General features: G+C 35.0%; 1 protein-coding gene across 2 annotated transcripts; it reads right to left on the bottom strand.

Annotated features, from left to right (window-relative positions):
• Positions 1-565: 565 nt before the first annotated feature.
• On the bottom strand, positions 566-21,110 carry LOC110804333 (phospholipid-transporting ATPase 1). Of its 2 annotated transcripts, XM_056828460.1 has the most exons (11): positions 20,543-21,110; positions 18,169-20,147; positions 16,321-16,675; positions 6,548-7,340; positions 6,130-6,253; positions 5,390-5,609; positions 4,168-4,626; positions 3,785-4,071; positions 2,057-2,154; positions 1,928-1,969; positions 566-862 (listed from the first exon to the last, which is right to left on the bottom strand). In XM_056828460.1, the coding sequence occupies exons 2-8, from the start codon at positions 19,592-19,594 to the stop codon at positions 3,876-3,878; spliced, it is 3,573 nt and encodes a 1,190-aa protein (XP_056684438.1). In that variant the 5' UTR covers positions 19,595-20,147; positions 20,543-21,110; the 3' UTR covers positions 566-862; positions 1,928-1,969; positions 2,057-2,154; positions 3,785-3,875. The 2 variants fall into 2 exon arrangements, with proteins under 2 accessions (XP_056684438.1, XP_056684439.1); XM_056828461.1 differs by lacking the exon at positions 2,057-2,154.
• Between the last annotated feature and the right edge of the window lie 6,333 nt (positions 21,111-27,443).

Consider the following 27,443-nt stretch of genomic DNA (forward strand, 5'->3'; position numbering starts at 1 on the left):
TTGGATCAGATTGAATAAAAAATTCAGGAAAAACAAAAGTCCAAGGAGATGGAAGGGGGTGAGAGGAAAACACGAAGAAAATTGAGGGGGAAAGAGGGGTTGTTGGTTTCACAACCTATAATTTTTTGGAGGGAATGAAATGAGTTAACCATGATTAATTCTAATTAAGTTTTAAGTTAATTTGGTGGAAATTATTAAAATAATGTTAGATTAGAGATATCCTAAATAACTAGTGCTATTTTAGAGAATGTAGCAAAAAATTTGTTACCAATGAGAGATTACAAAAGTATAATATTATGCTACCAATGAGAATTTCCCAAAACAATTTGCAAAGTTTTTGTTGTGTTTGTTTTTTATAATACGGAGTAGCATACATCGTGGATTGTTTGGCAAATGTTTATTCCAAGGAATAATTTAACTTCTAAAGAAATCAACATTCAAGAAGGTGGGTTCTTGAAAACTGATTTATCTGGTTCCTTCGAATTTGTGCCTCATATAGTCATGTATGAAGTTGCTTTTTTTTTGTTTAAGTTGTAATTTGATAAACATATAAGCAAATACAGAGTAAACGCCAAAAGAAAAGCATAAACTTTGTATATACTTGATAGTAGTAGAAGTGTATGTTTACCAAAAGAGATCACCTACGATTTTCTCACCCAACTTTGTTTGAGTTGTACATCCAATAATTGATACGTTAACTTGTTTCAGCATGTACAAAAAATAGCTAACGTGTCAAATTGATGCTCATTTACATAGCTATACAAAAGGTGGCGTAGAGGCCTCAATATGGTGGTCTTGATCAATTCAGTCGTTCTTCCAAGCACGAGGCAAATATTTGAGACGAGTCTTTGAATTGAACAACCTTGAAATTGGAAAAATAAAATAAAAAATAATGTGGTTAATAATCCCAGAATGATAACATCCTACATATTCAGAAATTGAAAACATCATCAAAGCACAAGAGGACTACATATGTATCACCTAAATACTTAACTTGTCATAATAATACACATAGGAGAAAGATGTAACATGTAGACCAATTCACTTAAGCCAAAATTAGAGAACAATATCTCATGGCAGATGTATGCAATAACTAAATTCATTTTTACCCTACTAAGATTTTACTATGTATTCCCACAAAAAGAAGTATGTAATAGCTTCATTTGTCAGTTAACAGTCCCGGAAAAGATGACTTACGCTCCACAACAACTCAACAATAGAAATATCACTGAGCTCCATTAACACTAACTTGTCTCCAAACAAACCGTCTGATTGGGCTAGAAATATGGTCACTATACTCCCTCTATTTACCTTTTTGTCTATCACAATACCCTATCTCACCCTTTCATTCTGCCCAGGCACTCAAGAAAATCAAGGCTACCCTCTTTAGCTGTCGCAAAAATGAGCAAAATTGAGAACTGCAACTCACTAGTTTTTAAAGAAAAGATAGTTACTGAAAAATACAACACCTGTGCACTTGGAATTCACAGAGTAATCAGACAACATTTTAAGCTAGCATAATAAAAATCAGTCTCTAGTTTATACTCAATAATTTTATACAAAGCATAATTGACAGAAAATGCCATCAAATGTTTTTTATGCCTTGAAAACTTTTTAAGTTTACATAGAAACAAAAAGAAAAAGGTTACTTCAAAAACTATTGTGTTACACCAACAAATGCCAACATTATCGGAAAGCATAGAACAGCATAAGGAAACATATAGATCATTGTCTTCTATGATAATTACTTGATGTATACAATCCCAATCAATTTTAACCATCCTTCATGACAACCCAAAAAGAAAAAAAAAATTGGTTCACACTTTAAGAGATGGATGGAGTACACAAATTACAATCAGTATCTACGAATAGTCTAAAATTCATAGCGGAAAATTATGCTGCAAGAGTAAAGGATCAAGTTACTCACATTGTCTTTGCCATTTCATTTGAGTCGTGAGGTTCATTAACCCTGTACAGCCATAAAGAAAACCATAAATTAAAACCAAACTTCCGTGCATACTGTCAAACCCAAAAATCACAGAGTAAAAATCCTCACCATCTGTTAACACTAATCCTCCCGGTTCCATCATCGAGGACGAAACTGACGTCAGTAACCTTTTCAATCTTATTAAAAATCATCCCGACAAGCATCACCTAAATCGACAAATTTTCCCACCTTAACTATCACAATTAAACCTAAAATTGCAACTATAGCACCAAACAATTCAAGTAACTTTAAAAATAACAATCAAGAAAAAATAACAGCATAAATTGTTAACATCAACAAGGAAATGACCGCTCTCTTTAGATGCTAAAACTGCGTCTTTCCTTTATTTCACTGTTAACAACACCAAAGCCTGAGCATAACAATTATCTAATTCAATTTATCCAAACACTAAATGAAAATGTAAACCCCAATGAGAATAAATTCTCAATTTCCAATTAATTCATAGAAAAATGAGCGGAAATTAGCATAATTGAATACGAAAAAAAGGAAATGAGGGAGAGCAGTACCGAACAATAACGTAGTTATCGAGCACAATTAAAATTTACGAGAAATCTAAATTTGAGTAATACCCCAGCAAATTAATTTCCAAAATTCTACAAAGAAACTCAACATCATCCATCTAGCATTGTCTGATGGTTTTCTCTTGCACAATGGAGGTGATTTATACAGCCGCTCTAGCGATTGCTAGCGGTTTCTCGACTTGACGACGTCTTTTATGCATATCAGAAGGTAAAAAATTAAAACAGGAATATAAATCCCAGTGCTCTGATAGATCATACACTTGTACATTAGGCAGCAACAGCAAAGTCAGAATTCCCGTGCACTGACAACAGCCTACCAACTATCCAGCTGTTGAGTTTGTGCACACATGTCAATCTCAAATTCTCAACTCCAGTATCCCCCCTTCCTCATTAACAACATAAAATTTGGAATCCTATTGCATACCAGAGCTGCCGGATTCACAAGAAATGTCGGCTCAGCGAGACTATTGTATGAAACAGGACTATCACGCTAATTTGAACATTCACATGATCACATCTTAATCGCAATATAATCAAAGAGGTATCTCTGTACTAGGTTGATCTGATATGCAGCAAAGGGGTTCTTGTTCTTCAGCTGCAGTAATAGGACTAATGTAGGCTGGGGAGTAGAGGATTTAGGCATCTACATTACCATATGACTCAACTAAATTGCACAACTCAAATAGTTGGTTCTTTCACTTCCAAAAACACAAAACTAAGGAAACTCTAAAGTCCAAGATATTTTATAAAGAGATGAAACGTCGCCCTGAATTTGGCATCCAAAACAGGAAATCGTGATTACACTGAAAGTTGACCCAAAAAGCAGAACCTTGTCTTTCCATTATAGTGTTAGACTCAATCTTAAAAGCTTTGTAAACATTTATTCAAAACTAGTCTTTGAACCAAGTGACCAAGGCATCATAATATACAACAGCAATTGAATTTATGAAAATAAGAAGGAAACTGAAGATATGTATTCCTCTATGGACAATAATCCACACAGAAAGATGACAAGAACTAGGCAAGTGTCATCATTTAGGTATTCTGATAGGGCGCATTGACCTATGACTCTGAATTTGGTTTCTTAATCCTGGTTGAATTCTGAAACATCAGTCGACGCTTAGGACAATGGGTCCCACACCTAAGCCTTAATATGTATGACATTGCTGAATAAATACAAAACATAGCTCCATCTTATTAATAAAGAATACTCAACGAATTGACAGGAAAAATAAAAATAAAAACAGATGCTTACTGGTGGAACTTGAGGGATGGGGGCCATAGATAGAATAGGTGCACATCAGTAGTCTTGAAAATAAAGCCTGTACGTTTGTACATTAAACACATCAACTGGCATGCTCTGTTTTTGCATCTAGCTTTTTCCGCCTTTTCATTATCTCAGCTTCCCTAGCTATCTGAATATCTGAAGGCCAAAACATTTGAAACACAGCTTTGCAAAGAAAGCGGGGAAGCAATGCCACGACTAAAATTAGGGCAATTGTTAGCCAATAAGTAGGTGTAACTGCAAGATGATAAATGGTCCTGCAAATGCAAAAAGGACGGGTTACACTTTACATAAATAATCATCACAATTCACATAATCACGATGAATTTTAAACTGCAAAAATGAGAACTGACCAGTAGTTCGGAAAAATAGGTATAGAATCCAAAACCACCATACATACACATGTGATGACTATTGATCCCCATACAGCAGAATGAGTGATAACTACCCAGCGCTGAATGTCCATTGCCAAGTGCATATTAACAAGGAGTACAACAGAAATAGTCCACAAACTGCCCAAACTCCAAATATCAAGGGTACTGTCGAAGTATGTATACAGGGGAACATAAAAGAGGACAAGACTCTGCCATAAGGTGTCCAGCATTGTTATCCAAAAAAGCTGCAAATTATAGCTCTCTTGTCTATGTCCTGCACCGTAGAGCTTTGGATGCTCAAGCAATGTCTTATGACTCAGGTCCTTATCCAAAATTCCAACAACAATAGTTGGCACAGAAGTGTATATAACAGAATAAAAGACACTGCTCCAATCAGTCAACGCCTGAGTTGTTGAAAACGCAGTACACATTATATACCTGTCACAAAGAAAGGTGAATGTTATAACTAGTTTTATTGGTTAGAGCAAGGACATATATATAATATCTGATTTTTGTTCAACGACCAAAAGGCTAAAAGTTAGCAATACAACCATTCAATCTACAGGATGCTTCAGAAGAACTCTGTAGTGCTCATAAGATGTTCAATAAACAACACACTTTTTGTAATTTAATTAAAGGATGAAAGGAAGTTGACAAGAGGAAGGCAATTTGTTGCTAAATATCATAAATTTTGATGTTAACGCAATGAGGTCCATAAAAATTCTAGTGTGGGCTACTCATAGTAGCTAACTATAATTGCTTCAAAAATGTATAAAGAGACCAACAGCATAAATAATCTAAGATAATACAGAGACATTGCATTTAGCTTTCTAGGATAGTCAGAAGGCTAATACTCCGGTACTCCCTTGATTAGCATATTAATACAAAATGAACAACAAATCCAGATCAGATTACAAACTTTTACATTTCATAGCAACCAGCAAGGAAATGATGCCCCTTAAATAATGAAAAACATCTGACCAAAGGACACCTCACTTCAAAAAAGGCTAAAAACTGAAATACAACCATGCACCCACTTCCACAAAAAAATCACGGTAAATGTGCAAATAAGAATATTATGGGAGAATAATACGGCCAAAAAAGGTATGCATTTAATAGAACAAGAGATGAACAACAGATTTATTGAAACTAAGAATTTGTCCAGGTTGATATACTAGGACAAAAACCAGGTTGCACATACCAGAACAGCATAAGTACAAATACTGCATTTCTGTAGAAGTTGTAGAGGACCAGATAACCAACACGCTGATAGTTCCAATGACCATGCACCAATAGTAGTCTTTTCAAAAAACGAAATTGTCCCATAGCAAAATCAGACGCCATAACCGCCTGACGTCCTTCCTGACCACAAATTCCAACCCCAACATCCGCCATTTGAATCATTGAAACATCGTTTGCACCTAGGTTCATTAACAATTGATTCTTATCTTCGTAAATTGATTATTAACAAACATTGCAGGGTGGGGGGAGGGGCACTTTGAGGAAAACAAGTGTTTATGTCAGACAGAATTTGTACATAATCCCACATCAAAAACCAAAGCATTTTCCAATACCTTCAAACTAAGGCCTTTTGTTGGCAAATACTTGAAATCAGGAACTTGCAAATAACTTGTTGATTGATTTTTAATTTTATATGGAACTCAAAAATCCACAAGTAACAAAGTTTCATCAAAAACTGTAGAATGGCTTAACTTGGGATTTGTGTATTATTTTATGGAAGTCCAAATCCTAGGGAAATAGAAGTGTTGCAAAAAATAAGTTACATAGCTACCCTCAAGTTTTGATGTGGGGGGTAGCTATGTAACTTAATTCTGCAAATCTTCTATTTCCCAAGAATTTGGATTTCCATGAGTGCTCCTAGTTGAATAAAGCAAAGCCTAATCAAAGGACGACTTGCAGTAATCAGAAAAACCAACTTACCATCACCAATAGCCAGTGTCAAATCATCAGTGCGACTCTTTATTAAATCAACAATCCCAGCCTTTTGCAAGGGTGCAACACGACAGCAAATCACAACTTGACAAGAAGTTGCAAGATCATAAAGCTGTAGCAAGCAAAAAAGACGATCAACAATAAATAATAATGAGATTCTCTTGTACAGATATAAATAAACATATAGTGAAAAAATTATATTCTTATAAAATCAAAAAGAGGCATATGCAGTAAAAGTGGTAACCCAAGTCAAATTTGTACGACCAATGTACACGGCCAGTTAATGTTTTCCAGATAAAATTTCTCCAAATTCCAACACCAAAAAACAATGAACCAAAGAAGTATACTGCCAGAAAGTATAAAGCTGTCCCACAAAAAGATAATATGGCCAAAACAAAAATCACACCTGTAACTCAAGATCTTTCTCGAGAATGTAAACCAAACTATTCCCATCAATAATTAGAGCCAATGAAGAACTTGTCAATTCTTCTTCTTTTCCTGGGCTCCATGAGACTATATCCGCACTATTTGAATCATCTGGGATCTCAAGATAACCATTTGTAGCGTCCTTTTTCCGTACCAAGCTCTCATCTCCACAACATGCTGATGCGACAAAATACTTGGACTTTGCCTCAGCTAAAAGGCTTCTGCACTCTTGTTCTGAAGTCCCATTGATGATAATTTTCTGCATATCAGTGGTCAAGAGTCTACAAGAAAGCCCAATGGAGATTGCTGTCTCTTGCTTATCACCAGTTAAAACCCAAACTTTAATGCCCGCCTGGCGAAGGGACTCAATAGCTTCAGGCACACCAACTTGTAACTTATCCTCTATACCAGTAGCCCCAAGTAATGTCAAGTCACGCTCGATTAAAGCTGCTGTTTGACGTAGTTTTGCAGATCTATCAGTTAAAGAGGTACTAGCGTCCTCATACTTTTTCTGCCACTCCTCAAGTTCTTCATCTGTCAGATCTCGTGCAGCCACAACCAGTGTACGTAAACCAAAAGAAGAATAATCAAGAAGATGACCTTGAGTAGCAGTTTCTACATGATCATCTTTGTCCATTCCTTTGGCCAAAATCGAGAACATAGAAGTATCAGCACCTTTTACTAATACTTTGACTGAGTTGTCAGGAAATCTAATTACGACGGACATTCTTTTCCGTATACTATCAAATTCATGCAGACCCAACACATCTAACCTACAAATTGGAAAAGCTGATATTAGTGTATTGAAATAATAGACAACATTAAACTCACCAAACGAAACATGCTATATGTAATCTAATCTGCGTCTATCATAGATATAGAAATATGAGAATAATTAAAATTAGGCACAAAATAAAACATACAGCAAATAGCTCTAAGAAACATAAACAAAAAAAATTAACTTGTGATAGTTGGATAAATCATATACGTCCAAAATGATAGTGCATAAAGTTCTTTTTTATAATAGGAAAATATATTTTATTAAGAAATAGGGAGAAAAAAAGCAAGAGGACAAGGTGTCCTCATTATGAACCATAAGAAACTAGTTACAAATTAGCCCAGTTCTGTTGTAGCTCTCCAATTGAGTCAGTTTTTAAAATCGCAGCTGCCTGAGTCCACAAGGATGCCAACAAAGTTTATTCTATCCCATAGTAAATCGCGTGAAACATATGCTCCTTTAAAAACCGGAGCATTCTGTTCCAACTAAATTGTATGCTATAGTTCCTTTTTATCCTTCGCCTTTCCGAGACCCACAAACCCATAGTTCTATTTATTCAGCAAGTAGAGAGAAAATTAAGCGTATCAGAAAGAATATAAATTTATACATGGGAGATTCTGTATAAGTTAAGGCGCCCTTGCCTAAATTTTTTAAATTTAACATGGTACCCTCTCCTTAAATTTTGACCAACTCTGCCTCATAACATATCGTTAAGTGCTAGGGTGGCATATGGTAATAATTAAAGCAACTATTATACCCCTCACCTTTAAAATGGGAAGAAATAAAGATAAAATGGAAAGCAAAAACCCCCACTCCTGTTCCTTCAAAACCTATGGAACCCTTCATCCTCCCTCGCCACCCCTACAAATAGTCACCCCCACGAACCATGATGACAGGACTGGATACTGAAGCAGTGAAGCCCCTCGTCTAACACCCTTTAACAAGTTATCCTTCGAAAACATTAGCCTTAATATATTCAAGCCTTTGAAAACAACCACACATACTTTCCACCCATGTTTCTCCCTTGCACTAAACTATCCACTCCAGCACATCTTAGCCTTAATTTCAGCACTCTAGATAAAACCTGAAATAGACAACCTTAAGCAGTTATTGGATTTAACTTGATTTTGTTCATGAAATTAAAAAAATCGTACCATATCATCCTTTGGGGCTCCGCAATTTCAAGATTCCTTTTAGTATTAATGTTTTGACATTGTTGTTATTGATCTTATAAAAAGTTACTATTCTAATTTGTGCAAGAACAAAGACGAATCACATTCAATTTGCATTATGGTTCTTCAAATTTGACCTATTACATTGGGAGCATCTAAAATTTCTGGGATTAATATTAGAGGACAGAGATGAACCTCAAGAAAGCCATCAACCTTAATTGATTGCACTTGTGGATAATGGTAGGTAGGACCTCGAGGGGATGTTGCACTTTAACGTTAGTGGAAGGGGAAGGGCCATGGGGCAGGACCATGTAGAATTTTCCTTCATATTCTTTTCCCTTCTCTATTTATTTACCTATTTCAGTTGTTTGTAAATCTCACTTACGGATTACTCCCTCTGTTCCTATATACTTGCAACACTTGTGTTTGCGCATAGGTTTAGTAAGGCTTGTGGGTAATACATGAAAATGAAAGCTAATGTACAGGTGGAGAAATAACAAAGAAAGGGTGCAAGTAGGGTTAATAGAAGAGAGAAACAATAATAATTGGTACAAGTGGGGTTACTGGGAGAGAGGATCACTAAACAATTAGCGGTCTCGTGCCAAAATGGAAGCGTATTCAGAAACTGCCGAAAGATGCACGTGTTTTCAGGAATGAAGGGGTACCAATTTGCAATTTGGTGACACAAACCAAACCTTTTCTGAAAAGAAATAATTTCAGCATTAAGCTGAATTTTTAAAATAAAACCAAAGACAGAGTCGTGAGAAATAACACAAAGCGACCAATATTAGGGCCCTAGATGATCACTGGATGGAATTAGAATAAAACAAACATTCATGCCAACATTCTGTATTTACAAATGGACTGAACTTTTTTTAGTAATAGTTGGTATAGGATCAGAAAAACAGCCAATTTCACTCCACTCCACCTGAATTACACCTCTCAAAATCTGTAGAAAAACATCAAAGTCACTAATAAGGAAGATCTAGATGGAAAAGACAATGCAAAGGTAACATCAACAATCTCCAATGCTGGCTTTGTGGATTGTTACCTTTGTGAAGTTCCTAACTCTGAAAGTCACTAATTCTCCAATTACCTTGCCATATATTGACAACTTAGAAGCTTATAACTTATCAATACTTGGTTACCTTGGAATGCCCATTTAAAGGAAGTAAACATATGTACTACTCTTTTATGTAGGATTACACCAGACCAAATCAAGATAGCTTTCTCACACTGGCGTACTTCTGATTCATAAGGGATGGTAGATTGTAATAGCATTTTGGATCAATGATCTAACAGAAACAGCTCTTGTCATCTTATGTCGAGGTTCAGTACACCCCATATCCCTCCATCCAATACCCTTTAAGAGGCATTAGATGTTGATGTTGGCATGAGTACATGATCCCAAGAAAATGATGAAAAAGGTTGGCATATATATGTAAGATGTTGTATACAAATCCAAACTTCTAAAGAGTCTAGGAAACATAAATTTTCATGCAAAATAAAAACCAGCTCACTCAGTAAGTAGGTTGCAGACACAAAACAGAACATACACGCTCTTCGAGAATAAATATGCTGACTAACCATGCAATCAACTCTGAAAACTTTCCTCATATCATAGCAGTACTCTGACTTTTCCAAAATAATACAGAAGTAACCCCCCCCCCCCCCCAACACTCAGCACACCAAGTTCAAACTAAAACAACATAGTCCCTCTATTTTTTTATACCCAATTATTGTATACACTTGTTTCTAGGAGAGATAAGTGGGTGTAAGAAAAAGGTGAAAAAGTAAGAGAGCGGAATAAAATAATTGGGTAATAGTGGGATTCAGCAAGAAAACGGTGGGTTAAGTACGACACAGATGATAAAAAGGTGTAATATTATTGGGAAAAGGAATAAATAGTAAAAAAAATATGTTCGCTAAAAATCTCTATTATATAAGTGAAGAGGTGAGGTTATTTTAGTAAATCCAATTTTGGTGTCCCCCTTGGATTACTAAAATACCCTCCACATTTATAGAATAGAGAATATAATGACAACCTACCTAATAGAAAAAGCTCAAAGAAGCATTTAATCAATCTAGCCCTTAAATAAATTCTTACCATTTTAATCAATCTGTTTATATGCGTTCGCAATTTAGAAGGTGGACCATGGTGCACATAGAGCTACGTGCACCAAAAGAACACAGTATATAATTGAAAGAACATCTGGTTACGAGAAAAGAACATGAGTATTTTTTTTATTTAGGTTTTAATAAATAGTAAAATAAAAAAAAATTATTATAATAATAAAAAAGTGAAATATTATATCGCATGTTCTTTTGCCGTAGTGTCGTGTTCTTTTACTTATGCACACATGTTCTTTTGGTGCACGTAGCTCTATGTGCTCCACGGTCCATAGTCCACGAATTGATATGCGTTCGACTCTATCTAACTTATATGTTTCTTATATTCGCACGCATCGCATTTATATTATATTTTTTACATGTTATTTCAGGTTTAAATGTAACACTAATTTGTTTCTTATATCCGCACGCATCGCGTGCATGTAAGACTAGTAGAATACAGTAGAAGCGCGTAGAACAAAATAAACACCCCTTTTTAGAAAGTGGGTACATAAAAAAAAAATTAACAACCAAAGGGAGTATATGGCTTATATCAAACACAGGCTTTGTCACTAGGCGATGGCTTGGTTGTTGTACGGACAATAGTTCTAACCTTAAGAAACCTGCATAAATTAATGTTATTGTTCCTATTATATATAATATCAATATGTAAATTACTTTGAGTAGTTATTATGTTTCATAGTTAGTTTAATCATCATCGTGTTACTGAGATTTTCCTTTTAGACAAAAACATTTAATCCTGAAATGTCAAATTTTTAGTTTATTTAGCTTTAAAAATGTTGGATGTCGGGAAAAAAAAGGCATGTTTAATCTGATCAGCATTTTGGACTTTCTGTAGGATTTGTAAGCCTAAGTTGTCTTGTTTTGGCATTATTAACCCTAGATCTGCACGACCAAACTCGATTTTTCAAACATTTGGGTGTAATTATTTGGCCTATAAAATCTGAACAAATTTGAAATTTCAAACCGATCTTTGTGTTTTGGTATTTACTCCTAGAGAAAGTGATTGCATATACGTATAATTTTGTTTATTACATAATATAAATACTCTCTTTTGCTAAAATATATTTTCAAGTGTGCTAATACTAAATCAGCCCTAATCAACATAAAAGTTCAATTTAATACTCCTCATGTTTTTTCAAAGATATTCTTACTCCGCCTAAATTTATTCTTTAAAGATGTTTCAATTCTGCTTTTTCTTTATTCTAACTTTGTTAGCTTTTTAATATTTTCACCCATTACCTGCCATAACCCTGACTTAAACTTGTGTCTAATTAATTTAGTTAGTAATAGCCATGTTTTTAACAACTTTCTTTTTCCTACCTGAAAGGTAAAAAAAAAATAACACATACTTTCCACAACTTCTTCATTTCCTTGGTTTACATACGAACAATAAACAGGAAGGTATACGTATTTAAGAAATAAAGTAAGCAATATGCTACTAACAACACAATGTCTCGTGTAGGTGTAATTGTGTGGTTTTATTAGTAAGGTGATATGCAGATGATTGTGTTGTTTCAACATTAGGAGAAATCACCCGTAAAAAAACACAAGTAGAAATTAAAAGACGTACGTATTTAGATAATTTTTCGTGAAATACAAACATGATCACACACATTATGGAGGGCCACAAATCACAATACGTTGCATAACTCCCTAATAACTGATATTAATCACTTATTCTTTGTTGACAACGACCACAATCTAGAAACATACGTAAGCAAGCTTATTTCTAAATAGACTTCCTAAACTACTAGGAGGATATTTAGTTGGGCCTCTTGGTACGGATTGTAATGTATTAGGATCCAGGCTATTTTTTAGTTGAGATCTTTTGCTGTGGAACTTCATACCAAGGTTATCTAACTCCACCCCAACCCAAAGAATCTCATACCCACAGGACACCTCACCCCCTAAGATTCTAAATCCAACCTTGACTAAGAGGGGAAGGAGAGAGAGAATATGAGGTAACATCAACGACGCTCATGTTCAACTCGACGAGGAATCAACTGTCCATCACCCCCTCTTCTTTCGATGAATTTTTTTTTATTCAATCTATTATGCTATTTGGATTTTTGTTTCGGGATATCACCACCATTTTTGGATCAGTTTTTTTGTTATATAATTTGCTGGGAATTCAAAAAAGAAATCCTACAAGCATAATTCGTCAATTTGTGTTTGAGTTGGGTAGAGAATGAAAATGTCGGTAACTTCTGAATGAGAATGTTAGTTTATTATTGGTTTTCAATAGGAGGGAGAATACAAACAGGTCAAGGTAATGTATTTCAAAAAAAAATATTGAGGTGGATTTTAATTTTGTTGCATACAACGGAGCCTCATAAAACAAAAATGAAAACAAAATGGGGCTCAATAAATAAAAATAAAGATATACAAGGATAAGTCCTCGATTCCACACTAAAGTTAACCAAACAATAGAAATAGTTACAATATCTATCCCAGTTTCGACCCAAACACATTTAGCCATTTAGGTATGCGTGGGGTTCTCCCTGGTATGTGTTAGTCCACTCCATTCCCATGTATTGAACCAAACAACTCCTCGGAAATTTCAAGCCAACACGCCGAATAACACATACTAAAAAAGAGATTTCCTAAACAACTACGTCTACTTAGGAAATGTTCCAAAATATATATATATTGAAACTACACATCTAGATGAATAAAACTAGATCTCACATAAGATTATAACAACTTAAATAAATAGAGAGCGTATAACTTAATTTAATTTATTTCATATTTTGTCTTTTCTCTTCATATATTTTGTGTTGATTGATGAAACAATAGAAGGAGTGGAAAGTAAGTTGGAGTTATGGAGACAAACTTTGGAATCTCGGGGTTTTAGGCTGAGTAGAAACAAGACGGAATATATGGAGTGCAAGTTTAGTGGAGTCCGAGAAAGAGAGACAGGGGCGATTACCTTAGATGGGAAAATTGTCCAAGGCTCTGAAATGTTCCGTTATTTAGGATCTATTATCCAAAAGGATGGAGAATTGGATGGCGATGTGGCCCATAGAATCAAAGCAGGTTGGTTGAAGTGGAAAGGTGTCACGGGGTTCCTATGTGATTCAGGCATGCCCCAAAGATTGAAGGGAAAATTTTACCGCACGGCAATTCGACCGGCTTTGTTATACGGCACGCAATGCTGGCAATGAAACATTGTCACGTGCACAAGATGAATGTGGCGGAGATGCGCATGTTACGTTGGATGTGTGGGCATACAAGAAATGATCGTTTGAGGAATGAGATTATTAGGAAGAAAGTAGGGGTTGCACCGATTGAGTTTAAGATGATGGAAAATCGTTTAAGATGGATTGGACACGTAAGCAGAAGATCACATGATGCCCCGGTTAGGAGGATAGAAGGGTGGCAAAGGGATAGAATTGCAAGGGGTAGGGGAAGACCTAAGAAAACTTGGAGGAAGGTGATTGAGCACGATATGAGCTTTCTTGGAATTGAGGAAAATATGGCGTTGGATAGGACAGAGTGGAGGGAGAGAATATACATTGATGACTTTATTTGACTTATACAACTTCAATGTGTCTGATTCTCTTTATTTTTACTTTTATTTTATTTTTAAAATTCTTTCAAATGTTATTTGGAAATGTACTTATTTTACTTATTTTTTATTATCTCTTACAATATTTCTTCTATAATATATATATATATATATATATACATTTTTTCTCTTATCCTACTTTCATTAATTTCACTTTCTCTTCCTTGTTTTTTTCTTTTTACTTCCTGCTCCTTTCTGGTTTGATTGGTGACAATGACGATCTCCTACGACGATTCATGTTAGCCGACCCCAAATCATTTTGGAACTAAGGCTTTGTTGTTGTTGTTGTTGTTGTTGTTGTTGTTTGTCTTTTCTCTTCATATATTTTGATCCATTGTCAATTAAAACACATCACAAATGGATCTTATTTTAATGTACTTTTCAAAACGAATCTAATAATATTAAATTATAGTTTAGAAAGCGTATAACTTAATTTAATTTATTTCATATTTTGTCTTTTCTCTTCATTTATTTTGATCCATTAATTTAAATCGATTAAAACACATTTACACATCGCAAATGGATCTTATTTTAAAGTACTTTTCAAAATGAATCTAATAATATTAAATTATAGTTTTATAAGATATGTATGGGAAGTTGTATTACTTCGTACATTTTATGCATATGCAATGTCAAAAAGTTTATCAAAAATAATATCTTTTCCCTACAACAACTCATCTGAAATCTTACATGGCATCATATGTCGCATGTTATCATATGACGCACAACATTTTGGCAAACTCTGGGCTGCCAAGTGTAGTTATATATATTTTTTATTATTAGTCATAGGAATTTACCAAATACAACTCAAATGAAGCTTTGCCAATTACAACCTCAAACTTCCAAAATTGTAAATTACACCCTTAAACCTATATCTCACTTTAAATTACAACCCCGGGTCATTTTCCGACGAAATCAATCGAAATATTAATCTTATTAAAACACAATTACATAATTTTCTAAAAAATAAAATCGAATAATTTCTGATTATTTTGTTTTTTTTTTTTTGAATTATTTAATTTATGTTTAGAGTTTTTTTGGATTATTATATTAATGACATCATATTTCGCTGGTATTTTTGCCGGAAAATGACTCATGGTTGTAATTTAAAGTGAGGTATAAAGTTTAAGGTTGTAATTTATAAATCTGAAAGTTTGGGGTTGTAATTGGCAAAGAGACGACTTTATTGGTTTGTATTTGGCAAATTTTCCTTAGTTATATGATTGTACTTATCTACTCCCTCCGTCCCAAAATTATAGACCTGTTTGACTAAAAACACGGATTTTAAGAAAAGTGTAATTAAGTGTGTGGGAAATTGAAATATAGTACATTGATGATGAAAAAGTAGAATATAGTACATGTAAAAAAGAATAAAGTACATGGGAAAGAGAAAATAGTACATGTTAAAAAGAATAAAGTACATTTTGTTTTTGTTTTGTGGTCCCAAATGAGGGTAACATGGGAAATTTTTTGTGTTCAAATAAGGAAATAGGACTATAATTATGGGACGCCCGATTTGAAAAACAGGACTATAATTTTGGGACGGAGGGAGTATATGACAAGACGACAAGTTATAAACGTTGTATTATGAAGGCAAATCTAATAGTGGGAATTTATTGGATGCAAACATATGGCTAAGGCAAAGGAGAATGGCGGGGAACAACCCTATATGCATAGAAAAACAATTAAACTTCTCTTAAACCCTAAATATTTTTACCCAAGTATAAGAACCTCTCCCCCCGCCTTCTTTTTCCTGTAGGGACTCGTGGAATACAAACAAGTCCTAAGAATAGTTTATAAATAAAGTCACATAAACCAAGACATATGCGAAGTTGGATCTTTACGAATCATGTTAGTTTCCATCATATACAAACTTCTACAGTGAACAATTGAATACAGTTACAAATTTAACAGGTAGGTAAGTTTAAGCAGCACTGCATATCATGATACTGTAACAAAAAAAAATTGCCAGAGACAGATAATTGAATACAGTTGCACAGGTACCAGGAAGGAGAGAAAAGAAACTAAGTGTCTTCTTCTATGTCCAGAATATTGATTGCTGAATTTTAAATTTATAGATCAGATTGAAAATGAACTCTTACCTGAGCTTCTCCCCATCGACATCAATCACAATGTGACCAGAAGTGCGCTCAAAAAGGGTATATCCATAAGCAGAAGCAGCGGCAACAAGTGCTTGCTCATCAGGAGATTCACCCTGGTAATCAATTGCTTCAGTGTCTACTTCAACGTCATTTCCTGCATGCTCCAGAGAAGAACTTCGATTGAAAATAGGAATGACTGTGTTACATGCAGCTAATGTCAAGAAGAACTGATGAGCTGCATTTCGGTCATCTCCTTCCGATCCTTTATGCAACAATTCCATAAGTTCAAAATCAACATCTACTTCAGATTTCAGTTTCCATCTTTTTCTAGGCACATATGTTACACTAGTGACTCCTGCAAACATACAAATAAGAAATATTAAGAGACTTGGATATTTACCATTGGGACAAGAGAGTGTCATTATAAAACATGAGAACCTGGGGCACTGAAATATCTTAAATTGCCCAAGTTCCAAAAGTTTATAAACTTCTACATCAAATCATATAGGATTAGCTTCATAGCCACTCCCGAGTTAGTGACTAGACCATCATCATGCTGTGTTGTAGCTACAAAACTTGACCACTTCTCTATTAGAGGTAAGGGATGGAACTGGACATGATAAGGTCATCATCGCCGCCATGTAGAATTTATATCATAAATATGATGGCATACTCTAACAAACCAATTTACCAAAAATCTAATCCACAAAAAAGGGTGTAACTAAAGCTAAGAACATATACACAGAATACATAGAGTACAATACATCCTATGTGTTTTTAAAGCCCTTGGCCGAAATGCATGCTTCAATGCTTCATATATAAACCTAGAATACTTAATCAATGAACATTTGTAATTTTCTAATAGCTAAAATTCTTTGCACACACAAACTACCATGACAAATGTTTTTGCACCAACCACATATATTCCAAAACCAGTATCCTTTTACCTCAACTTTATACAGCAAATGTCACTGTCAATAATTCTCACACTTAAACAATATCATCTTTCTACAAGAAAAAAAGAAACCCAAAGACATTGTAAATTCTTATGAAAGGTGCTGGAGGAAAATGCATAACATGGACATTGGACAATCACTGTATATGTCAAAACAAAACTTCATCACAGACATGAATCCGCAAATAAAATAGTACATAATAAAATCAGCTCCAAGTCTCCAACTCCCCGTTACTAGCAGAATAATCATCTCTTCAGTAACAGGCTAGGTTAATCCTCAATTTTTGTCACATGCAAAGAGTACTTCAAAATCAACGAAAAAAGAAGAAATGGAATCGTGCAAATCGTGCCACAAGGAGGCCAGTTTTCTGGCCTATATTGATATTCTTATCAAGCGTAATACAACTACAAAGAATAAACAAAAGCGGTTTAAAAAGTTCAAATTAATTCCCACATAGTTGAGTTCGCACATCCCTCGCGACAACTCAAGACAAGCTCTAAACAAATCACAAAACCTTGGTGAAAACTAGAGATTGCAACTGAATATGCTAAATAAATGTTCATAAAAAATCGATAGGAACGCCAAGTTAGAAGTCCGGAATATTTTTTGAAAGAATCGTAAGAAAGAGACAAAGAATGACGATTTACACCAACTCAGTCTTTTCATTTACAGATATAGAATACAATGCGGCTAAAAAAAGCAAAAGCAAAGTTACACAATAATTATGTGCATAATGATCAGAGAAGAAACCTGAGGAATAAATGCATAGAGGAAATGGAGACAAAAGAAACACTACACAATCACAAGACTAGCTCAAAACAAAATTAACAATTGTAAAAGCACCAGAAAACTCAAGAAAAAATATGCATCACAATAAAAGAGCTCTGATTACCTGAAAGGCTCTGGCCTGGGGAAGGTGCAGCAGCAAAAGATATACTCCCGTACATCTTTCCATGAATACTAGCTGTCCTGAATTCCATTTTGTTTTGTGTAAGTGTCCCAGTCTTATCTGAGAATATGTAGCGTATCTGACCCAAGTCCTCATTTATGTTCAAAGATCTACATTGGAACCTAGAGTCACTACTGCTATCATACATATGCTTATCTCCAATCATGAAATAGGATTGTCCTAGTCTAACCAACTCCATTGTGATATAAAGTGATATTGGTATCATAATCTGAAAGACTATAATGGAACTCAAGAAGGCAAAGAAAGTTTCCATAGCAATCCCATAATATTTGTAGTTTTTTCCTGCCTTTCTTCCGCTTGTAAAATATCTTTTCCGGTAGTAAGGTAATGTGTCAAGCTGATCCCTGTGGCGTTGAAGCCACAGGCCCATTCCAAGAGCCACAACAGAACACATGATAAGCAGAAAAACCGACAACCATAGAGTTTCCCGATTCATATGATTTTCCACTTTGCTTCTCTTAGCAGGGGAAGCTGCACTATTCAGCATTGCTTTAGTTTCCTGACCAGTATATACCACAACACCAATCACCCATTCCGTGTTTTTAAGCTGACAACCACGCAAAATTATGTTTGATTGACTGAGTGGAAACTTATGCCCTTTGAAGTCCAAATTGGCTGTGAACTCGTAAATATTCCTGTTTGGTTGTTCACATCTGACCAGTCCTGAAACTGTCTCTCCTTCTGCAACAGCTGATGCTGTTTCTTGTCTCGCGTACCTGGTCTTCAAATTAGACTCACCATCCAAATTCATTGTTTGAATGTAGGCAATACCACTAGTATCACTTGTTCCCAGCAATACCATGTCACAAGGAATTGTATCTTCGGCATATATCTTCACAATCTCACCAGCCTGGATATCCTTCCACTTCTTCATCTCAAAACATCCTGATTGAAGCACAAGAGTTTCCCTGTTATTCTCTTTCTTGTCTGACCTGTGTCTCCGCCAATCTTCATAACCATCTTTTACAGCAGTTACACTAAGCACAAACAGGAGAGGAAACAGAGACACTGTCCTTCCAAAGACCGCAAGCGGGGGAAGTTGGTTGAGAGCAGCTATGGCTAAGAAATACAGATATGCAACCCGGTGGAATTGGATGAAAAGATTCTTCGGCAAGAAATTGAGCAATGTATATTTGCTAGTACGGATCTCATTACTTGAGAATTCGTACTTGTCATTTGTCCTCCTTGGATCATCAATATAAACTAATCTTGGACTTTGATCACAGAAAATATTATCATCCAACTGCCCATTCTTATAATAAATAGCCTGAGTCTTTCTCAATTTTTCCTGCACCCTAGATGCAGTACCAGAAATCTCAAAAGTACCAGGATGACTTATTTGTTCCATTCCACCCCACGACACGAGGCGCTTGCGGTCCCGTGTGGGGTGTTGCCAAGAAGATAACTCAGGGAAGAGAGAGCCAACGGAACAAAACCCTTTTTCCTAGAACCAGGGGTAGGGGAACTATGAACCACCGTCTAAGCAAAACTATCGTCAATAATGATAGTGGTCTCTTCGTCCTATTTTAGGTCGAATAGGTCAAATCCTGCCTCATTTGTGGAAGATGAGAATGAGGCATTTGAACACAGAAAAACCAGGTTACTGCATATTAAAAAATTGTCCAGATTACTTACGTAACGGCTCAGCTCCAGGATCATAAAGAACTCTCTAAAGTACACATTGAAGAAACACTCACAAAATAACAACTTCTACCAGCTCTAAAGGCTACGGAATATAGATACTCCACAGCTTAATTTCTCTACTTCATCTTCCCTCTCCAATCCTCATTCAAGTACTAGAAAAGACAAATCGTTTTGAGCTTCCCTCATCCATTTAAAGTGATCAGTTCAAAGAATACTACACATCAAAGGATCCACCATCGTCAAGCTACCACTGCAGTCTACAACAATAGTAAAAACCTGAATCAGCGTGACCCAGACGAACAACTTACAGACAAATAAGTTAAAGCAAAAACAACTGATCAAACTAAAGAATTCCCTCGAATAAAGTAAATAAATTACATTTCCACCAAAATTCTAATTATTGTAGTTAATTACATAATCTTAACACCTGATTCAAAACGCAAATTTCGCCAAATAGTAAAGCAGAAATTCTAGATGAGCAATAAACGAAGAAATGTGGTGGAACAATAACCCTAATTTCACCCAATGTACCTCCGCATAAATCAATCAAGCTATTAACTTTGTAAATAGCAGTAAATAGATACAAATATAGAAGCTCTAAACAGCTTCTGAAAGCTGAGTAAGAAACGGATGAAGAGAGAAAGGGACTAACCGGTGAGGTGAGGTAGAGATCAAATAGTCGATCCAAAATGCAAACGACACAGATAAATTGGAGGTAGACGATAAACCCTAAATAATTCGCTTCGATAAATGTGAAAACCCTGCCAAAAAGAAAAACTCAGAAGGAATTTGTTCTTCAAATTCAAGTTGTGCCACTGAACACGATAACCAAAATTCAATCAATCGCGCAAGAAATATACAGACTTTTAACGTAAAATCTCTGCTTCAATGACGCCAGATCTGATCGCGAAGTTTCAGATTAATTTTTATTTTTGGATTGTTTGCACTAGGTGTAATTTTGTTTGCAGTGTTAATAAGACAAAAATATCAAATCAATCGAATTCCGCCTCGAAAAAACAAAAAAATGGGATCAAAATTAGAAAATTAGGGTTTGAGAAGTGTTCATCGAATTAATATGGGATCGATTTACAGAATGTAGGTGGTGATGATGATGAAGGTGGAGTGGGTTACACGAAGAGAGAGGAGATAGAAAGGAAGAGAGATGGAGATGAGGATGGATGGAGGAACACAAATCGCGCCCCTGTTATTCTGTTATTTGTTAAATCATAAAATTGGTAAATTTGGAGAGTATTTATTGTGTCTTTATGAGTTTACTATTCTGCCCCTGGGTTTTTAATGGTCCACTTCACACTTCACTGATGTACTGTCTTTTAGAATTCTATTCAAAGTGACGTCGTTTTCTTGCCTTTTTTTATTGGGTTTCCTAAATCATAAAGTTCATAACAACCTTTCATTAACTTCTCAAACATGACTTGTATGAGCGAATTGAGAGAACGTTAGATGATTCATGATTGAGTCATTCAACTTAATTGTTGCTATTTTTGTTACGATTTTGTTAATTCGTTGGATAATCGGAAGGCTGTAATGATTAGTTACAACTTTGTATTTACTAGACATGGTAATTGGACAAGTTGAATTAAGGCATGTGCTGAGGAAAAGCAAAATATGGTTTATACACCCGGGTGCACAATGCTCACTGTGCACCCTGTTTTACAAAGAACATATAGTTCAAATACAAAGAACATATTGTTCATATCCAAAGAACATATTTCCAATGAACATAGTTCAAATTCATAGAACATATAGTTTAAATATTTCATTAGTACATGTACATTGAAATCGTTCTCAATGTTCATTAAATTTTCAATAAATGTTCAACAGGGTGCACAATGAGCACTGTGCACCCGGGTGTATAATCTAAATTGCGGAGGAAAAGTGGGTAGAGTCATAAAAAGATTACCTTGCAACGGGTCAAGTTGATCGGGCCAAGACGGTTGCGATCAATATCAGATAGTGGGCGAGCCAACGAACAAGCAGAGATAAATGAGAAAGAACAGAGACAAATGTGAGCACAAGTGAATACGAAGATGTACATATAATTTCTACACGTAACAGATTTTCATTAATTATATAGTGTGATAAACTAAACTTAACAACGGCTAATCATCATTACTTATCCAAATTTACTTGAACTTGTTATTAAACTTATTCTATATTTATTTTTACCTGAACAAGGTTCAAAATTCAAGGGTCTATAAATTATAAAGTTGAGTTTTTGTTACAAGCTTGTCATTATTAGTTATCTATGGAATTATTGATTATCGGTTATATACTTTTAGATAATCGGATAAACTATTTATTTTTTTGACTGGATAAAATGTTGCTAGTTTACGAGTGAATATTAATTATATTCGATAGGAAATATCTTAGTCCAACATTTACTTAAGAATTTTGAGTTACAAGAGGAGCAGAAGCATTGATTCAAAATTTCTAGGTCTAGAATTAAAGAAGAAAGCCACTAACTAGGGATGGAATAAATACCATATTCACCCAAATGGATAAGCTCATCATGCGCAGTTGAACTATGCATGCTCCTACGACTCTACGAGTATTGTTTCTTGATATGGTATAATGAAAATGTGATTAGTTGTTTATAACTTGGCAAGTTTTGAAGTTTTGAAGTTTTGAACAATTACTAAAAAAAAGGGAAATTTGGTGAAACAATATCTTAAGTTGAGATTTTGTGAATAGCAATAATTTTTTTTTTTTTTTAAAAAAAAAAAAAAAACCTAATAATTTAACTACCTTATATGTTTGGTTTGCTTGACCAACACTATCATTTGGCAGTTGACGTTTTCCGTTAATATTTTTTGTCGTGTATTTCTTCTATTCTTTTAAATAGCTCTCTTCTAGGAAAGATGGATAAATATAATAGAAGATGGATAAAATAAGAGATATTTGTAAAAAGATGGGTATGTTAGTATGTGTAAAAAAATGAATAAGGTAAGTAAAATTGAGTGGAAGTTGTAAATGTTGTGAAGTAAGAGGGATCACAAATTCTTATTTACATGGGGTGTACGATAAATATTGTACACTGAAGTTAAAATTGACGTAAAATGCTTAAAAGTTACCCTTATATATGTAAAAGTTATCTACTATTTAGTAATAAAAAATTTCATTTTAATAAAAAAATTATTTCTTCAAAATCACTAATAATGTATAAAATTAAGCATTTAACACTTAAAATGTTTATCTATTAACTTTTTTTTAATAATATAAAAGTTAGAGAAAACTGAGTAAAAGTTAGAGAAAACTGGGTAAAAGTTATGTTGGTGCACAATAAATTTATTGTACACCTTGTGCATGCAAGACCTTTTGAAGAAGGATATGATATTATATTTTCATGTCCAAAAATAGCATAAAGCGTAATGTAAAAGACATTATAAAACAGACTAAAACGTAAAGTGTAAAAATCATTTTGAAATGAAGGTAGTAAAGAAAAAAAAAGATAATGAAAGATTGAAAGCACACATACACACGATCACCTTAAATTATGTGGTCTCCTTTAGAAGATATGGAGATGGGAGGCAATCCCATTTTGACAATAACAAAAAGAAAAGGAGTCTTTTTTTATTTGATTCACCAAGTAAGATGATAAGCAAATTAAGTAGCAAAATGTCATACGCATAAAGCCATAAAACAAGATTGTTTTATAGTGCCGAAAGCTTTCGTTGTTAGTTGCTGTTTGGCTTGGCTTGGAAATTGGAATTGGCTGGTGTGATTATATTTCAACTTTCATGTATGCTTAAGATTGCTTACTAGTGATTCACAATCTTGTTTCCTTTTCTGCCTCTTTTTACTTTCTAGTCCTCGTCTTTTGTTGTAATTTGTGTGGCTACACATTCACTTTTTATGATCAAAAACTGCATGCAATGCATATCTTGGTTTTCCTAAATGTACTTGGGTTTTTGTCTTTTTATAAGATGGGGGAAGAAAATGTATTAATTAAGAGACCTTGCTCTCAAAGTAGAACACCTAAGTAATCATTACGTAGTACTTAGGAGCGAGAGGAGTTGCGGGTTATTACAATATTCTATGTACATCGAAGAACTCATTAAAAACTATTAATGGGAAAATAAAGTTTGCATTCTCCAACACGACGAGGAAAACTCTTCAATGTAGATTTCTCGCTCAACTTATGACAATTGTTCCAAGGGAAACAATGCAAGGTTTATAAGACTACGGATTATATATTCTTGGATGTCAGTGTGCAATGATCTGAAAACAAGAAGTCAAGAACAGGTGAACCAAACTTCAAGTACAAGTAGTTATTGGGATACGTACGGGTCAATTAGTTGAAATCCGCAACAATAAAGGAAATTATCATCACTAAGGAAATTTGTGAGTAGCTACTACATATATAGGGATATGGACCTCGACCCCGAGGCTGGTTGATTCCAAACTCTCTTACATTTCGTCAACAGGACAACTACCCTTTTCGTTTCTCAATATTGATTCTGAAACACATAATCACCGCAACACCAAGGTCGATCATGTCGGATTAAAGTTGGAAAAGACGTCGTCTGATGGGACCGGGCGGAGTAATATGACCGGGAACGAGTGTTGAGTAAAAATTGGAAGGTTAATGAGCCTAATCGGGTGGGCTCGTCCGATCAAGCAAATATATTTAGTGATTTTATTGTTGCATTCATGTCTGGCTAGGCGAATTACACGACCTTTAGGTCAGTGACGTTCAACCAAAGGTCGCGATATCCGATTTTGCTTGCCTCCTCGTGATTCCTTAGCTTTGTAATACGTAGTAGTTAATAAACTCTTCATTAGCATACTTAAGTCTATTGATGATGGTGATTGAATTCTTTTGAGTCTCTTGGCTTCCTTGGGTTGTCTTGATTCATCGTTAAATTCTATATATACACTCCTTTTCTGGCTTTGTATATACAACATTGTTATCTCCTATTCTTTTTTTCTATTCTCTCTTTTGGGCATAAGTTCTAGTGACTCATCACACACCTAATAGTGCCATTGTGTGTTGAGAATTGCGTAAACCTTTAGGGAATGAATCGGTAAAGACTATTGAACACCTCATTTTCAAGGCAGTGGTTTCATTATCACGGCATAACCATTTTCGTAAGATCATTCTACTATTTTGTTCTACATTTATTCTTGAAAACCTTTATTTACAACAGATCCCACCTATGTTACTTCATCTATGGTGAAAAATGGGGAATTATCAGAAGCGTTTATCCTTTTTTTCAAGGTGGCATTGGTGACAAATGAAAATTGACACCGCGTGTTTATAGTCATTTTGAAAGCAATGTTATCAGAAAAAAAAAAGAGCTCGTAGTAGTTATTCGATTTCTCTTTGTATGCGTTGGTTGTTCACTTAGCCTTTATAAAAAAAACAAAAAATGACTCACATTTATTATCAAATCAGTGTCGCCCTTTTAATTAGCCTTCATATAAATATGTTGTACGAAGCATAATGTTTAATATATGTATTTGACATACTTGTGTACAGACTATGATGTATTCCCTCCATTTCAAAATAATGGTTACCTTTGCCATAAATATGTATTCCAATTTAATGAGGATACTCTACTTTATCTCATTTTGGGTAGATGGTCCATCATATTTAATGTATTCACACTCTTCTTTTTCCCACTTTACTTACAACATTTCACTCTATCTATTTTTATATTCTCTATTACTCATAACTTTTCACTCACCCTAAATTTTTTTATCGGATTTTTCATGAAATAACCCCCAAATTTTGTCATAATTCACCAACCGCTCATCAAGTTTCAATTTTACATAAAATACCCCAAGTACCTTAATGACGTTATCAACCCCAATTTAACCCACCCATCAACCCATCCCCCCCCCCCTCCTTTTTTTTCTCTCTCCCCCTTTCTTCTTCCCTAGCCTTTTCTCCATGGATGCCCCCTTCCACTCTCTTCCCAGATCCCCAATTGACCACCACCAACGTTTTCGGCGCCTTCACCGCCCAAAATCCATGTTTAGGTTTCCGCTCAAAATACTCGCCGCCGGAAACGTTTGCCTTCTCTCTGATTCTGATTTGGATTTAACAAACAAAAATGAGCGACGGCGATGTGAGGAAGAGAGGGAGACGAAGCTCAAAAAGTTGTTCCTTTATACGGGGAGTTGGTATCGGATGAGTTGGGATTTTGAGTTGGAATTTTTATATTTAATTTTTGAGTTGGGATTTTTATATTTAATTTTTGCAGTGTGGGTATTCATCCCCAACACAATCTTCCATCATGAAGATCTTGACCTTAAAGGGAAGGAGCTAGCCAACAATGACGATTGTCTTACAATGGATGAAGTCAGTGCTGACCTTGATGCCTGTCAATGGCGAGATTTCAATGACGATAACGATGGCGACGAAGATGATGATAATGAAAGTGTGAATATGGAGAATTTTTATCCCAGAAGAGGGAGAAGAGTGAATCTAAGAAAGGTGTTTGACCCAGTGGAGGAGAGAGAGTGGAAGGCGGGGGAGAGAGAGTGGAAGGCGGTGGTTGTTGTGGTGGCGGATTGGCGTTTGTCGATCAATGGTCGGTCAATGGAAAAAGGGAAGAAGGAGATAGAGGGAGAAAAGAAAAGGAAAATGGGTGAGTTAGTGGGTTAATGGCTGGGTTGATTAGGTTTGTTGATGGGTGGGTTGATTAGGGGTGTTAATTAGGGATTAGGTGGGTTGATTATATGTTAATGGGTTGATTATGGGGTTGATGACGTCATTAAGGATATTTGGTGTATTAAGTTTTGAAATAGGGGTATTTGGTGTATTATATTTTCAAATAGGGGTATTTTTATGTATTATTGAAACTTAAGGACATTTGGTGAATTTCCTTAAAACTCTGGGCATTTCATGAAAAATTCGTGATAGTTCAGTAGGAACACTTGACAAGAGGGGGGGTGAATTGTTTCTTGGGAACTTGGGTAAGTTTCTTGCGGAATTCAAAAAATAAAGAGACTGTGAACAATGAGCGAAGAAAGATATAAAACTGAGGAACCTTCTTGATCCTAATCAAGAAGAACCTCATAACTCTTTGGTATTAATGCAATAACTCTATTAAAAATACACTATTTAACTCGAGTTCCTCTCGAACACGAGTTCCCCACAACAATCCCCTTCGATTACTGTGCTACTCTTTCTCTCTCTGACTTAACTCTAAGTCTCTCTTTTTCTCTTTGACTTAACTCTAAGTCGCTCTTTTTCTCTTTGACTTAAGTCTAAGTCGCTCTTTTTCTCTTTGACTTAACTCTAAGTCACTCAAGGATCACTCAACCCTTAAACCCAAAATACAATATGATAGATAAACTCTAGTACATAATAAAGCTTTTAGCAATAAGGAACTCAAGGAACACTCTATTTTGCAAATTGATTCTTTTAAAACGTTTAAGCTCTTTAAGATATATTTTGTAGAAATCAGTTGTGTGTTTTGAAAAGCAAAAACTCTTCTCCTTTTATAGAGGAGTTTTACCTAAGGTTGGGTACCCATGTTCTCCTCAACTACCCACTAACTGTTACTGCTCAGTAACATGGGCAT

Source organism: Spinacia oleracea, chromosome 5 (genome assembly GCF_020520425.1).
Source record: "Spinacia oleracea cultivar Varoflay chromosome 5, BTI_SOV_V1, whole genome shotgun sequence".
NCBI lineage: Eukaryota > Viridiplantae > Streptophyta > Magnoliopsida > Caryophyllales > Amaranthaceae > Spinacia > Spinacia oleracea.

Excerpts from the sequence above, each read along its gene's own strand:
- LOC110804333 (XM_056828461.1), bottom strand. The coding sequence starts at position 19,594 with ATGGAACAAATAAGTCATCCTGGTACTTTTGAGATTTCTGGTACTGCA. Across the intron at positions 5,610-6,129 it reads GACACTGGCTATTGGTGATG|GTGCAAACGATGTTTCAATG; the intron begins GTAAGTTGGTTT and ends TAATGAACCTAG. Across the intron at positions 4,627-5,389 it reads TTTGTACTTATGCTGTTCTG|GTATATAATGTGTACTGCGT; the intron begins GTATGTGCAACC and ends TCTTTGTGACAG.